Source organism: Eulemur rufifrons, chromosome 3 (assembly GCF_041146395.1).
Source record: "Eulemur rufifrons isolate Redbay chromosome 3, OSU_ERuf_1, whole genome shotgun sequence".
Taxonomy (NCBI): Eukaryota; Metazoa; Chordata; class Mammalia; order Primates; family Lemuridae; genus Eulemur; species Eulemur rufifrons.
Window position 1 is genome coordinate 70657265 of NC_090985.1, and position 15851 is coordinate 70673115.

Genomic DNA, 15851 nt, shown 5'->3' on the forward strand with positions numbered 1-15851 from the left:
TCCCGAAATCTTTCTTTATCATCCCCCCCAATACTTTTTGGTAAATCCACATAAATTTTACTAGGTAGTAATCACAGCCAGAGTAATATACAGACTCTTTCTTAAGATATTTGTTATAAGATTCTTCCATAATTTTTTATAGAAACAGAAGTAAATCTGACTCATAAAAATACAAATTAAATTCAGTCACTCTAAATGTGCTAAGTTAACTCCATCTGTGAAGCTCAGCTTAATTATCACTAGTACCAAATATGGGAAATAACTATGGTGGGTAAATTCCCACCCCCAGGATGTAAGTTGACAAATTGCAGGCTTTGTCTTGTGCTAAGCAAGAGTGCTGACTTGGTCCCACACACTGCCAAACATATCCAAAGATAAAATTGAGGAGTCCAAGGCAAGTTCTATTATAAACTCTTGACAGTGAATATTGGAATCCTGTCATCTCTTATAACATAAGGAAGAATATTTTAAGTTTAGACAGAGGTAAGCAATATTTCCCTGGTTTCTACTAAATTAATGTCTATGCCAAACTCAAGGTCTTCTCTTTTCATTTCCAAAAAGCAATAGAAAAAAGTGCAGTTAAAAATGAACAGTTGGACATGCATGTATTCTTTAGGCTAACAGCAGTACATTTTCCAGAATACATGGCAACCTATACAAACAAACAAGAAAGTCAAATTGTTCAGAGAAGATTATTACACAGATTTACCTCCTAAGAATAAATTAAAATTAAAGCTCAAAATAAAAAAGAGATATCTTAAGATAACATTTAATATAGCAATATATTAATATATATTCATATAATAATAGTCAAATACTATTTCTGTCTTCATTCATAAGTTAAATGCCTTCTATTCACAATTCAATTCAAAAAAACATTTGCTGAACTCCTAACTCAGGCAAAAAAGTGTTCATCATCGTCACTATCTCAGCTCGCAGGTATGAATCGTTTCCATTTTTCCACTTTCACCACTCTGCTTTTTCTGCCCACAGAACATTGCTGAATTAGTCACACACCTGGATGATTAGAGATCTACATTATCTAATTTTAACTGTTCCAGATTTTATTTAGCATGCCTAAATTAGCTATTTGTTAGACTCTTATACACACACCAATGACTTTCATCTAGCTCTTTTTCCAACCCCATTTCCACATTCTGTAGACAACTTACCTCAGTGCTAATGCTCTCTACCTATAATTATGATTAATTGTTGAGAAATAATGAGAAAACACTGTCCTAGCCATTCAGCTGTACTGTCACTCAAGCTTGACTTAAAGAAAATGTAGGCTATGAATTTTCAGAATTTTTTGTTTTATAGTAACCTTCTTAAGTAAATTTTAGCCCCACAGTGTTAATCTAAGTAATGAATGGATCACCTAATTTGGAGGAATGGAAGGGCCAACTTGAAGACATAGGGAGATAAATTTTCTGCCACCAACAGTACACAATCTGGAAGAAGCTCCAAGCTTTAAACTACATGCTTTTGAATTGAATTGAATAGAACTGACTCCCTTTGAGTCAAAGATGGGCCTTTCCCCCTTGGTTGCATATAGTCTTTGATGAATTGAATTTATAACACATAGCATTTACATTACTTCTTCAGCTGAACTCATAATTTTACCAGATCTACAACCTGTCTCTTAACGATGTAATATTTTTCCATTATTGGGATATTGGCCAGGAATTTCATGCAACAACAAATAATGCCAGCTGGGATCTACTGACCTCTTAAGATCTATATAAGTTCCCATTAAAATCCCTGAAAATGCAACACTTTCCCTAAGATTTCAGCAGTTCCCCAGGAGATTACATTCTGATGTCACCCCTGCAGCTGTGCTTCTTCCTTAAACATTCTCTTTATTCCATGGCTTGTTTACACAGAACTGAAAATAACTTTTCCTAATATGTTCTCAACAAAACAAAACTAAAGCAACCATTCAGAGCACTTGTAAGTGTAGTCAGAGCACTTGTGAGTGTAGTAGAATTTATCAAATACTGGGGATATCCTAAAGAGATGTTGTATCATATATGACACAGAGTACTTGCAGTTCATTAGTAGATTTTTCTTTCCTTAAATGTTTTCACCCCAGGGTGGTTTCTCCTCACTCAGTGCAAACCTTCCTTCAGTTATCTCCTGGCTCCTCTTGCTTCTGTTCTGCCCCCTTTTTCTCTGTACTTCTTCACTCTTGGTTGCTCCACAACTCAGAATACTCCACCAGGCAGAGTAATTTATCCCTTCATAGCACCTACACCCAGGCGTTTGTACCCAAAGGTATCAGGAAGAAAGCATAGCAAAGCATTCCTTTCAACACAATCAATCATTCCTCTGTGGCAGCTATAATCATAAATGGCATTTTTTCTTTAGACGCAAACTTGTAACTTTCTACTTTAATGCAAGGAAATCCTATGCATGTAGGCAATTTCTACAAATTGCCATCGCTTGGCTACAGTAATGCCACAGGCCATCCAGCATGTGATTTTTATGTCATAGAAAAGGATTTAATTTGGACCACAAAGGACAAGACCAGAGCATGGCTGAAATAATTAGGTAGATTTCTATGAACATCCCTATTCCTCCCTTCCTAAACTTCACCAAAAGGTCCAGATGCTGTTCTCATGAGCTGGAAGAATAATATTTCATTTCTCCCTTGCCTTGTTTTTCATTTTTTATTTTTTAATTTCTCTTTCTTCCTATCTTTCTTTCTTTTCTCTCCCTCCCTCCCTTCGTTCCCTCCTCCCTCCCTCCCTTCTTTCTTTCCTTCCTTCCTTCTTTCCTTCCTTTTTGCCTCCTCCCCAACCCCAAGCCATCACTCTTATCTGACACCCATGGGACAGAGCACTGAAAGGTTTTGAAAAACTTCTTTTTAACCAGTTTCTGGTGACAACTATCAAATTCGGCAATTGAGTGTCAGCTAAGATCACTATGCCAGCATTTGGATGAGCAACAATATGAAGAACATCACATGCAGTTCTCTTTGCCTCAGGAAACTCTTTCCTTTTTTCTCTTGGGCACCTCTTACTTATCCTTCAATTTAAACATCCCTTCCCCAAGAAAGCCTTCCCAAATTTCCAGTGCACCATCTTCCCTTAATGTAAGCACTCTCAGTGCAACCGCCCCCACCCTGAAGTCCCCTCTGACACCACTACACCGCCCTACCATCTCTTACTCAGAGCCTGTCAGCACCACCCAGCTCTGAGCATAGGGACCCTATCTGACCTGCCCTTAGCACACAGCTGGTGCTCAGTATACATTGTTTGAATGAATAAATGATAAGGCATTATTGTGAGGTTTCTTCTTTCCAGGTAGTGTAATTTTTATTTTTATTTTTAGAATAAATTTATGAAACTGAATTACTATTGTTCTAACTTCAAAAAAAGAAAAACACAAGGAACATCTCATTCAATAGACTGGAACTGCAGAGGAAATGTGAGTTTTATAATCATAACAAGGGCAGTTTCATTTATTTTAATGTTAAATACATATTTTTCAAGTAGCCTATGGTTTAAACATTTATTAATTATCCTGAAGCTAGATACAAACTACCATGAAATAAGCACTACTTAGATGTATCTGTATCACATGAGTAATTTCAGGAATGCTAGGGAAAGAAATGGACTCTAAAAACTCAAGAGGAAATCACAGCTCAAAATGGAATTTTGCAGAGAGGTCTTTTTTTTTTATTAGTCTATCAGAATCCATTTGCTCTAGGTTTTCAGTTGCTTCATCTCCAGATAACCATCTTTATTTTAGAACATTCTCTGCACTCACACACTTAGAGAGAATTTATAATCCATCTAGGCTGTGTGTGCACCACACCAAATGATTGCCTTAAAATGGGCTTGAGAAAAAAATGAGTACTACAGAGAAGTCCCTCTCATTACTTTAATTGAGATCAAAGCTACATGTTTACTGCTTTTAGACCTAGAAGTAGAATTCTGAGATTCAATTCAAGGAGCTGGGATGTCCTAGCCTCTTTAAAATCTGAAGTCCAAACTTAAGGATCGATTCTTGCACAGAACACTTTGACAGCTTTTGGAGTGACTGGCAATGTGGCTGACTGAGCCTACAGATTTCTGAACCCATGAGAAATATCCCCAACAGACCTCTTCCCGTCAGGCTGTTTCAGGCACATTAGAGGATACTCTGAGAGCAGTCCTGGGACTGGTGGGAGAGGGAGCACACCATATGTGCACTGCCAAAATCCTTTTGCTTTTCCCTGTTCAAATTATTAAGTTTTAAGTTACATAACACAAACTAAAAGAAAATGATTTCATAAAATATTACTGTTACCTGGATGAGTTATAAACCTGGAAATTCCTTTTAAACATAGCAAGCTATCTCTTCCTCTTTTTTTAAAAAAAAAATTCTGATGCTGTGCCTAATTAAAATGGAACTATTTAAAATAATATATACTGGTTGGACTTCACTAAAATGTCCTGAATAAAAATATACCAAAGTAATTCCAAACCACCCTGCTGTGCGTATTAAGTGCAACATGCAATTTGTTACTAAATTTAATAAAAAGAGTAGTATATTATGACCAAGGACCATACACAGCTTTGTGGTTTATCTTATTGAAATAAGCCCATAGATGAATGAATTAATACTTTAAAATGTGGGCTAAATTTTCCCAGTAGAAACTTTTCCCAATAGAAAAGTTACAGTTTACTGATTTTTTTTTTCACATTCTCAGACACATCAAATAGTCATCTGTAGGCTTGCTATTCAAATTGTAGCATCAGCACCAGCTGGTAGCTTATTAGAAATACGGACTCTCAGGCCCCACTCAAGACCCTCTGACTCAGAATCTGCATTTTAATAAGCTCCCCCAGGGGAATTTGTGCATGCACATATTAAAGTTTGAAAAGCACTATCTGAAGTGTATTGAAAGTCACTTTGAAAGCAAAGCCAACTTTCTGTCACGGACTGCCGTAATGACACCGAGTAATGCTATCTCTGTAAATACTTAATAATTACCTTTTAAATAATAAATTCCCATTGTTAAATTAAATAAGCAGGAGGCCATTAGCCTGAGGCTGTTTCAGTACTTCAAGTTGCTAAGCAACAAACTGCAACCTAACTTAGCACATAAACAAACAAAAACCTAACTCACCAGTATATTTTTGGTAACAAATAGCTGGGTTTCAGGCAATAACAAACAGCTGAGTTTCAGCCAATTCACAGCAGCCAACTGATCAAACCATGCCCAATAAGGTGAATGCCTCATCATACCACGCCCAAATAAGGCATGGTTAAGTCAGCGTTAAGTCTCTGCTGAGGGTTTGAAAGGGGTTATTTTTCACTATCATTGATCTGTGAAATTTCCTTTTTACTGGGTCTTAATTAAATTTCCAATTGTCTTTCTCTTAAAAATAAGTCATGACAGATTCCATGCTAACTGTACCACAACCATCAGCTAGCCCAAGAAGTGAGTAATTAGGATCACAGATATTATACAGACAGGAACCTCTGCAGCCTCTCACTGTTAAAGGGCATGATTCTTCCTTACATGGATTAGTGGGATTGAAAATTTACTTAAACTCTAAAATACGCAAAGAAAATAATTTGTTTCTTATAAAGAATCTAAAACTTTCTCATGAGCTCTCAAATCCCTATTCCCCCATACCATTTTGTGGTGTCTCAGTCTCATTAATATGAAACAGTTTAGTTAGAATAACTTCGTTTCCATCAAGTAAATAAAGGTTCAGCTTTGAAAATGTTCTGTCTGTTTCATATTCTCTCAGGACTTGGTTTGGGTGTGTGTTGGGGGAAAGCGGGGTTGCTTATATGACCATGGTAGAGGGAAGGGTTCCTCTCACCTAAGAGCTGTCTGTGGCAGAGTGGCTGGCAGAATGGCATCTACTTAGGAATGGCTGGATTTTTCTGCAGCTGCATCCACTCTTACTATCTCCCCCTTTCGTCATTAGATTCCTGCCTCAGCACCCTGCTCTTCCCCTCCCCAGGGTCCTAGAGCCCATCAGTCCTATCAGCATCTCATTCTCTCCTCACCAGTGTTGAAGGGAAATGCTAGACACAGGCCAAGTGGAACCATTGGCGTTAACTCCAGATATGTCGCAAACATCTCCCTCCACCAGTTCTGTACTACATGTTGAATGTTGTGTTGTGCCCAGTTTAGGCCTTACTCTAAAGCAGTAACTCTCAAGAATCTCCTACAATTTTTTTTTTTAATTACCAAGGTGCTTGCCTGAAGCCAGAGACCACAATTTACATAGTGTGGGGTAGATAGAAATTTGGCATCAGAGTGTTTGAAAAACTCTCCAAGTGATTCTAACGTGTAGTCCAAATTGATTATCATTGTCCTACAGGATGCAGCTTCCACAGTAGCTATCTGGATATTTCTGCACCTTTCATCCCCTCGTTGTGAGATTAAGACCAGGGATGGGAGTGGGTAAAGATCAACAGTCCTTGAGCTGAGCTTACTTCCTTCATTTCTATATCCCTCTATATCTTTCCCTTATGTTGCCATTTAATGTCTTCCTCCTTCTTTAAGTAGTATTTGCCCTCCTGCCCTTTTCTTTGAGATAATGAGAGCACCTGGGGTGCAGTAAGGAAAGTGGTCCTAGGGGAAGATATTTCAAAAGATAATACAAAAGATATTATCTTCATTACACGTCTCCCTACAGTATCTGTCACATCAACTAGAAAATGGAACCTTAGATTAATAGAGCTAAAAGGAGGCTTGAGTGTCATCTACCCAAGTATTTCATTTTAGATACAAGGTAACTTATGTCCAGATGGACTTACTTCACCTGAGTTGTGCAGTTGCTGAATGGCAAAATAGACACTCTAAGTCAAGGCATTGTACGTTCAATCTAATGCATTCTCAATTGTTAGCTGGATTCCAGTACTCATCAGAATTTCCAAAAAGAGTTTTTTATACGTCCTGTCTGGGAAGTTAATTGCATATGGATATATCATTACAATTTTTTCCTGCACTAGATATGTGCCATCTTAAGTTAAAAAGCTTTCTTCTTTACTACAGCATTTGATGCTTGCTCAAGCATTCAATTCATGTTAATCAATTATTCTGCTCTTCTTTCTTTCTGCAAGTGCATCTTAGGTAAAATAATGTTGATTCTTTGAAGTGTGTGATTTAAGAAATGTGATTAGGCCGACATCATCCAAGGTTTTTTTTTTTAATTCTTGCTTCTTTCAACTTTTTATAAAAATAAATTTCTTGGCAGAATATATCTGATATTTTAGCTTAAGGGTTTCTTCAAAATTAGCCCATTCTCATTTTTATTAATTTGTAAGTATAAATGCAGTCATGCATTGCTTCAAGACAGGGATACTCTGAGAGATGGATCCTTAGGCAATTTTGTCATTGTGCAAACATCATAGAGTGTACTTACACAAACCTAGATGGTCTAACGGCTAGACTCTAGCCTACTACCTACCTAGGCTATATGGTACAGCCTATTGCTCCTAGGCTACAAACCTGTGCAGCAGGTTACTGTACTGAATATTGTAGGCAATCATAACATAATGGTAAGTATTTGTGTATCGAAGCATATCTGAACATATAAAGGTATATTTATAATACAAGGTAAAAGATTAAAAATGGTACACCTATAGAGGGCACTTACTATGAGTGGAGCTTACAGACTAGAAGTTGCTCTGGTGAGTCAGTGATTGATGAGTGAATGTGAAGGCCTAGGACATTACTGTACACTACTGTAGACTTTATACACACTGCACACTTAGAGTGCACTAAATTTAGGAAAAAAAAAGGAATTTTTTCTTTCTTCAGTAATAAATTAACCTTAGCTTATTATAACTTTTTTACTTCATAAACTTTTAAATTTTTTTCACCTGTTGACTCTTTTGTAATAACATTTAGCTTATTAAAACACAAATATATTCTAGAGCTGTATAAAGATATTTTTTCTTTATATCCTTATTCCATAAGCTTTTTTCTATTTTTAGAATTTTTATTTTTATTTTTACTATTTAAACAGTTTTTTGAGCCAAGACACATCACACACATTAACCTAAACCTACACAGGGTCAGGATCACCAATATCACTGTCTTCCACCTCCATGTCTTGTCCCACTGGAAGGTCTTCAGGAACAATAACAAGCATGAAGCTGTCATCTCCTACAATCACAATGCCTTCTTGAATACCTCTTCAAGGACTTGCCTAAGGATGTTTTACAGTAAACTTTTTTTTTAGGTAAGTAGAAGGAATACACTCTAAAGTAAAATACAGGCCAGGCATGGTGGCTCATGCCTGTAGTCCCAGCTACCTGGAAGGCTGAGGCAGTAGGATCGCTTGAGCCCAGGAGATGGAGGTTGCTGTGAGCTACGATGATGCCACTGCACTCTACCCAAGGCAACAGAGTGAGGCTCTGTCTCAAATAATAAAGAGAGAAAGAAATAACAATACAAAGTATAGTATAGTAAATGCATAAACTGGTAACATAGTCATTTATTATCTAGTATTATGTACTATGCATAATTTTATGTGCTATACTTTTATACAACTGGCAGCACGGTAGGTTTGTTTACACCAACATCACCACAAAAATGTGAGTAATGCATTGCATGGTGACATTATGATTGCTGTGGGGTCACTAAGTGATAGGAATTTTTTCAAGTTTTGGGACAACCGTGGTATATGCAGTTCATCCTTGGCAGAAACATCATTATGCAGCACATGGCTGTATGTTGAAAGAAATATCAAAACTAATAACTCAGGTATATTGATGGTTCCCTCATAGCTTCTGCCATATTATTTTTGGTCTATACCTTTCTGAAAGATACAGACCTTTCTAAAAAACATTCCCCTCATTGATAAGCATCTTGCTTAGTGCTTGCCAACTAGACAAATATAGTTGGTTCTAAATCTAGTACAAATACTGTATGTGCTTAAAGTTAGTCTGAATTTTTAAAAAATCATTTGATTTTTTTATGCTGACTAATCTTTTCTGAAGATAACATGGTCAAATCTAGTAATATTTTTATAAAAGTCAAATAAGATTATAATAACTATGCAGCCTTCTTTGTAAACACTTGAATTTCTACCCCTATATAAATGGCACATTTTGGGTAGTATTGACATTGTCACAATACTAATTCTTCAAATCCATAAGCATGGAATATCTTTCCCTTTCTTTGTGTCCTCTTCAATTTTTTAAATCACTGTTTTATAGTTTTCCCTGCAGAGATCTTTTACTTCTTCAGCTTAATTTATTCCTACATATTTTGTAATTTTTGTAGCTATTGTAAATGGAATTGCTTTCTTGTTTTCTTTTTCAGATGGTTCACTGTTGGTGTATATATATAAATGCTACTGATCTTTGTATGTTGATTTTGTATCCTGCAACTTTACTAAATTTGTTTATCAATTCTAACAGCTTTTGGTGAAGTCTTTAAGGTTTTCTAAATATAAGATCCTGTTTAAGAATGAAGATAATTTGACTTCTTCCTTTATGACCACAGTAAACAATAATCCATTGTATATTTAAAAATAACTAGTAGAGCATAATTTGAATGTTACCACCATGAAAAAAAGATAAATATTTAAGGTGATAAATATTTCAATTACCCTGATTTGATTATTACACATTATATGAATGTATTGAAATAGCATATATACCCAAAAGTATGTACATCTATTATGTATCAATTTTTAAAAGTCACATTTTGAATAAATATCTCTAACATAGATCTCCACAATTTTGTTCAAGCTTTTGTTTTAATTACTATCCTTTCCTTAAACTTTTTCTTCATTTCTGACATAATCTGACATAAACATACATAGATTAAAATTCTGTCATTTCTTATTGTTTAAAAAAAGAGTAGGTATTACCTTTGTTGAAGCAAACAATATAACAATTTTTAAAATTACTATTATCATATGTATTAATTTTTTCTTATACCAGGAGGACAGTCATTGTTTATAGTGGCTGTTTTTTTTCGTGTGTGTGCAAAATATCTTCCCACCCCAATTTCTTCTGCTCATACATTCTATGCCACTGGGAGGATAGGTTAACATGTGTCCCAGTCTGAACTAATCTGAATTCTTTTCCACAATTATTCTGGCTGAAAACAAATTCCCTTTTTTCCCCAGTGTCAGAACTGTTACAAGTCCAAAGCTCCTCATGGCCATATCCCCTGCCACACTGAGAAAGACCATGAGTACCAAGAAAGAATGGGGACAATCTACAAATATGAGCAGGATGGCAAGCAGAGTGTCCTACAAGCACTCAGATCTTGTGTCCCGCCTTCCTCCATTTGGCCAGGTGAACCAACAGGCAACCTTTTTTGATGGCTTATGTTCCTTTGAATACAATTTCTATTACCTAAAATCAAAACTCTGCACTCATTAATTAATAATCCAATCTGAAAACTGAAAGGTGGATTCATAAAGATAAATTGTGCTTAAATAATTATTAGCATGATTATTGCTTAAGGTCTGTCTCCTTTGTCAGATCATAAACTCTAGAAGAGCAAGGACTGTGTTCATTTTACCTTACACTAACCAGCATCGTGCCTGCATTCGGTAGATACTTGGTAAATTGTAGTTGGACTAATTAATAAAAGAAAGAGTTGAATGAAGATACAGGAAATTGTGGTTATATTGTCCCAATTTAACATGAAATCGTAAGATTTCTTGACAGCAGAACTTTTTTGCTCTACACATTTAAATCACAAGCATTATAACTTCCTCTCCTAAGCCAGGGTTCTCAGATTTTAAAATTATCTCTCCTCATAGTACTGAGAATCAAAGTTAGAAAGTGTTCATTTGAGTAAATGTTCAAACACAAACAGAGATCGAGCTGTAGCTTACATATTCTGGGTAAAAAAATCACCTGCAGTATTGATTGGGGAATATTTGAAATGTAGAAAATAACCATTTCATTTAAAAATGTAAACTATTTACCAAATTCACTTTCATAACTGCATTATTGTTTTCACCGTTAAAGGTACTGTTCTGAGGAAATCATCTGGCTTTACAATACTTCCAAGGCTTTTAAATGTCATTAAAAAGCAAATGAAAATATTAAAAGAGATAAAGTCATAACTTTTGAGCAAAATAAGTTCTAAAATTAGGACAGAACAGCTTCAAAGCAGAAGGGCCCTCTATTTACATAAAAACTAGCATTTCATTTAAATTAGTACTTTTATAATAATTATGTCTTCTAAATATAGTAGATATAAATCTGAGATTATACCTGTCTTCCCCTAGTGAAATAAGGTTGCTAAGAATACTGATGGTTATGGCAATCAGTTTTTTGTTATTAAAAAGGAATTGTCACTATGTTTGTTTGAAACAGATAAAAGCAATCATTGTACAGTATCATCATAAAGAACTCTTCTAATGATAATCATGACATTGTTAATTTCATCTGTCCATTGAAATATGGAAATCATTTCATTGTGCAAGCCCCTTTAAACATAATGGTATTTTATATAAGGTGCAGTTTGTATCTTTTTATTGTTTAAACTATTTGAAAAAAGTCAAAATTTCTTGACAGATGGTGTAATCTACATAAAACATCATTGCCATCTATAGTGCATGACAATAAGAGATAGACCCAGAAGGAGGATTGCTGTATCACATGGTCATTCTATATTTAATTTTTGAGGAATCCAGGAATGTGATATAATTTGAGATTTCAATAAATCTGCCAAGGCTGTTTCAAGAGAACACCTCTGTCCTCACCTGAGCTTTAAAGTAAATGAATCTGGTATGTCTAGACCTACCACATGATGTGTGAAGATGAAACCAACCTAGCAAAGAGGCAGAGATACAGAGGAAAACTGAATTCCAACATCATCCTTTAAGCTTGAAGGCAGTTCTCCCAAACATTTCAGGAATTCCCCTTGCCGCTTAAGCTAATTTGACTGGCTTTTCTGACACTTAAACAAATCTTAATTAATATTGTGTATTTCCCTAGTCCTGAGTATTTGGCAGCCCACATTTTATTTTTACCTTTGTACTACAATTGTGCTATTAATAGAAATTTTGGGTCTCAGTCTTTTTTTCTTAAAAATATGAAGACAGTATTCCATTATCAAATGTGCTAATAGTTACTGGTGTGCCTCCCTGCAGTCCTCTCAAAATAATGTCTTAACTAAAGTAGTAAGTCCATGCTGGTTTAATTAATGCATAAATATGAGGGCAAGATGAACATTTCAGCTATTCATAAAAGCTCCTGGTCCCTTAGTCTATAGACAGAGCTAAGTTTACAGGTTTCATTCTAATCAACAAGACTGGAATAGAAATTAAGTATACTTGGAATAAAATAATACATAATGTTTTTATTAGATATTTCTATAGAGTGATTTAATTTTATAAATCACAGTATGCACTTCGTAGGATCATTTCAGACAGGCTTACTATCTAGGGATATAGTTTGGTCTAGACGATAGATAAGGTCTCATGAAATGTTATATATATAATTTTTAATATAACAGTGTGATTTATTGAAAAGAAAGCAATAATAATTTGATTCTTCAGAACCTCTTCACCTTTACCCTATGTCAAATTCTCTAATCCTTTCTCCTCAAAGATGAGACTATGGTTAAGGGACAAATGATAAAGTGCAAGATTTTCAACTGCTAAATGCTAAATCTTCATCAGTTATAACATTATTCAAAAAGTTCTCTTTTGTTTCCTTTCTTCAAATTTTGAAATAAGTTGTTTTGCTGATTCATCTGACTACAAGTCTAATGAAGACTGGCTTTAGTAGCACTTTTAGAAAAAAGCTCTGTACTCCACACTGAAGGCCAAATCAAATGGACTGTTATTTCTAGTGTGGAGTAATCTATGCCAATCTCTCCTTACATGGGGAATGACGGGGACAAAGGTTCCAAACATTTACAGAAAGCCTACTTAGGTCTCAGGTACTATGCCAGGCTCTTTCCCTAATTTGTCCAAAGTCATAGCATATAAGTCACAGATCCAGGATTCAAATTCAGGTCTGTCTGACTCTAGAGCTTTTTCTGCTACATTATATCAGTTACTGAGTGTAATTCAAAAATGTAATACTCATCATGGACCAGGCACTGTGTTAACACATCTCAATTAATCTTTACAATAATCCTATTTAAAAATCTGTAGCTGTAAAAGGATTTTATACAATATATATAAAAAAATCAAGATTTTTCATGCAAGCTAAAATATTTAAAAATAGAGGTCATTTTCATAGCCATTCTGCTATTCATTTCTCACTCTCTTCAGCAATATTTCCTTTCACTTGTAGCTACTGGACCATCCTACACTAAATGGGCAGATTATTTAATCTTCCAACTGTCTTTCAACTCGCTTGAATTTTGTGTGCTTTTATATATACATACTTTGGCTAACTAGAACAGAAAGAGGCTGGGGGTATACATTAGCAAGTATGATTTATTAGGGATAAATGGTAGAAAAAATGTTACTAATATCTATATGTAAGTTTCTTAAGTCATATGTAAAGAGAGACTGTTATTAAAAGTTTGCTTTATTTTTATGTTGAAAAGCACAGTTAGATTTTTTTGTGCCTTCCAAGTGTCAGCCCAGTTAACATTGCCTTATCCAGAATCAAACAATAAACTAGGTCCCAGTGGTTATGTTCACATCTGGAGTGTTCAGGACATCAGGAACTCTTTCATTTGTTTGCTTTAGCTTTTAGTTCTTGGTTATATCTCCAAATTCGAAAAAGCTGAGGGATAGTCAGAACCGCGGGAAGGGCACCCTAAGGGAGAGGGGGATGCCAGGCTCTGTGGCAGGGGTGAGTGACTGGCTGCCCTTCGCTGTCAGCCAGGGACGAGGACACAGCCACGCTCCCACTGGTCTGCCCAGAGATGTCTGCTGCCAGCGCCCGAGGCCCGCGGGGCCACCTACCCCCGGCTCCTCGACAAAGTGGAGCTGACGCTGCCCGAAAAATTGAGGCCGTTGTACAACCACCCTGCAGGCCCCAGAACAGTTTTTTTCTGGGCTCTAGTTATGAAATGGGGGTTGGTGTGTGCTGGCTTGGCTGACATGGCCAGACCTGCAGAAAAACTCAGCACAGCTCAATCTGCTGTTTTAACGGCTACAGGGTTTATTTGGTCAAGATACTCACTTGTAATCATTTCAAAAAAACTGGAGTCTGTTTGCTGAAATGTTATATTTGAATCTCCATTTTCATGAGATTTCTATTAACTTAGCAGACTCGTTTTTGAAAATTCAGAGCAACTCCATCTCCCAGAGATTTTTCCCAGTTAACTCATGTGTTATATGTTCCACATAATACTGCCCTATGCCTATAAATAAAAGAAAGGCTTAGGATAATGAAACAGATTGATGTCTCCCATATTGTTATCCTCCAACCCTGAAATGATATTTATTACAATAATTTTGTTTGAATTTGTATCTTTATATTGCTGATATAAATAAATGAAAACATTTTCTTGATCAACTCTTTTATAGAGCCAGTAAGTAGTTTGCCCATGGGGCAACACACATCTCTTAGTCACAATTATGGGGCAATCCCTCTGCTAAGTGTCAGAAATGCAAGTACAGACTAGTAGTAAATACACAAGAGAAATGCAATCTTACGAATACGCCAACAGAGGTTATACAGGGCACAATCAGGGATTAGGGCAGTAGAGTGGCTGAGGATGTGGACAGATTAATTCTACCTGAATAGTACAGGGTGGGGGCAGTTGCATATCCACCAGAAGATACCCAAGGAACAACAACGGGAATGATACCCAAGGAGAAAGACTGCCTTTTTGGATCGGATGCTGCACTGATTAAGAATCTTCCAGTTCCACTGAGGCCAGGGACAATTTGAGAGCAGCAGCATCACAACGTGATCTGGCAATCCATCTCCATCATTGACAGAGAGGGCAGTCACACCTTCTGCAACACACTTAAATAATCTCATTCTTTGCCTTTAAAAATACAAGAGGCTGGGAGCGGTGGCTCACACCTGTAATCCTAGCACTCTGGGAGGCAGAGGCAGGAGGATCGCTCGAGGTCAGGAGTTTGAGACCAGCCTGAGCAAGAGCAAGACCCCGTCTCTACTAAAAATAGAAAGAAATTATCTGGACAGCTAAAAATATATACAGAAAAAATTACCCGGGCATGGTGGCACATGCCTATAGTCCCAGCCTCTCGGGAGGCTGAGGCAGGAGGATCCCTTGAGCCCAGGAGTTTGAGGTTGCTGTGAGCTAAACTGATGCTATGGCACTCTAGCCAGGGCAACAGAGCGAGACTCTGTCTCAAAAAAAAATAAAATAAAATACAAGAAATACATTTAAATACAGGTTCTCCTAGAAGCAGGAGCCCATTAAAACAGACTTCTCAAATGCCTTTCAGTTGCTCTATGGCATTGTCATTATTCCTTGACATGTAACATACTTCTAAATATCCTCCATCCACGAATACTCTAGTCATTTCCATGGAGAAATTTCTCATGAAACCTTATAGAGTACTTTAATTCCTTTCATGAACACTGCCATTCGTTAGTAAAAGGTAACAATTCTTTGACAAAAGGTTTAAATAAACATGTTCCTCCGTGGTGGACAGGTATTTTGCTCAACAAGAAAATGAATTTGCCCTCACCTACTAATCTCCATTTCCTCCGGTGCTCCCTAGTGTGGAGTGCCGGGAACTGATCAAATGCTCTAGGTTGAGTTTCACTTGTGCCCAAACGAGGGCACCCACACAGACATCAACCTAGCTGTCAAAAGAAGATATCATTACCTTCGTTCCTCCTGTTTGAAAAGTTTAGGCAGTCTGGTTTTTTTGTGCAGAAATATTTTAGGATATTTCTTCATAAATATATTGTGAGCCGATGAGTCACCATAAATACTCTGGCTTGAAAAAAGAGAGAGAAAATAAATTGTA

At 36.4% G+C, this 15851-nt stretch overlaps 1 protein-coding gene across 1 annotated transcript in view; it reads right to left on the minus strand.

Annotated features, from left to right (window-relative positions):
- The window catches only part of CNBD1 (cyclic nucleotide binding domain containing 1), a 307427-nt gene that overhangs the window by 258346 nt on the left and 33230 nt on the right, over positions 1–15851 (minus strand). The window contains exon 3 of the mRNA XM_069465605.1: positions 15708–15821. Within this exon, the coding sequence (XP_069321706.1) occupies positions 15708–15821 (114 nt within the window). The remainder of the gene's footprint in view (positions 1–15707; positions 15822–15851) is intronic.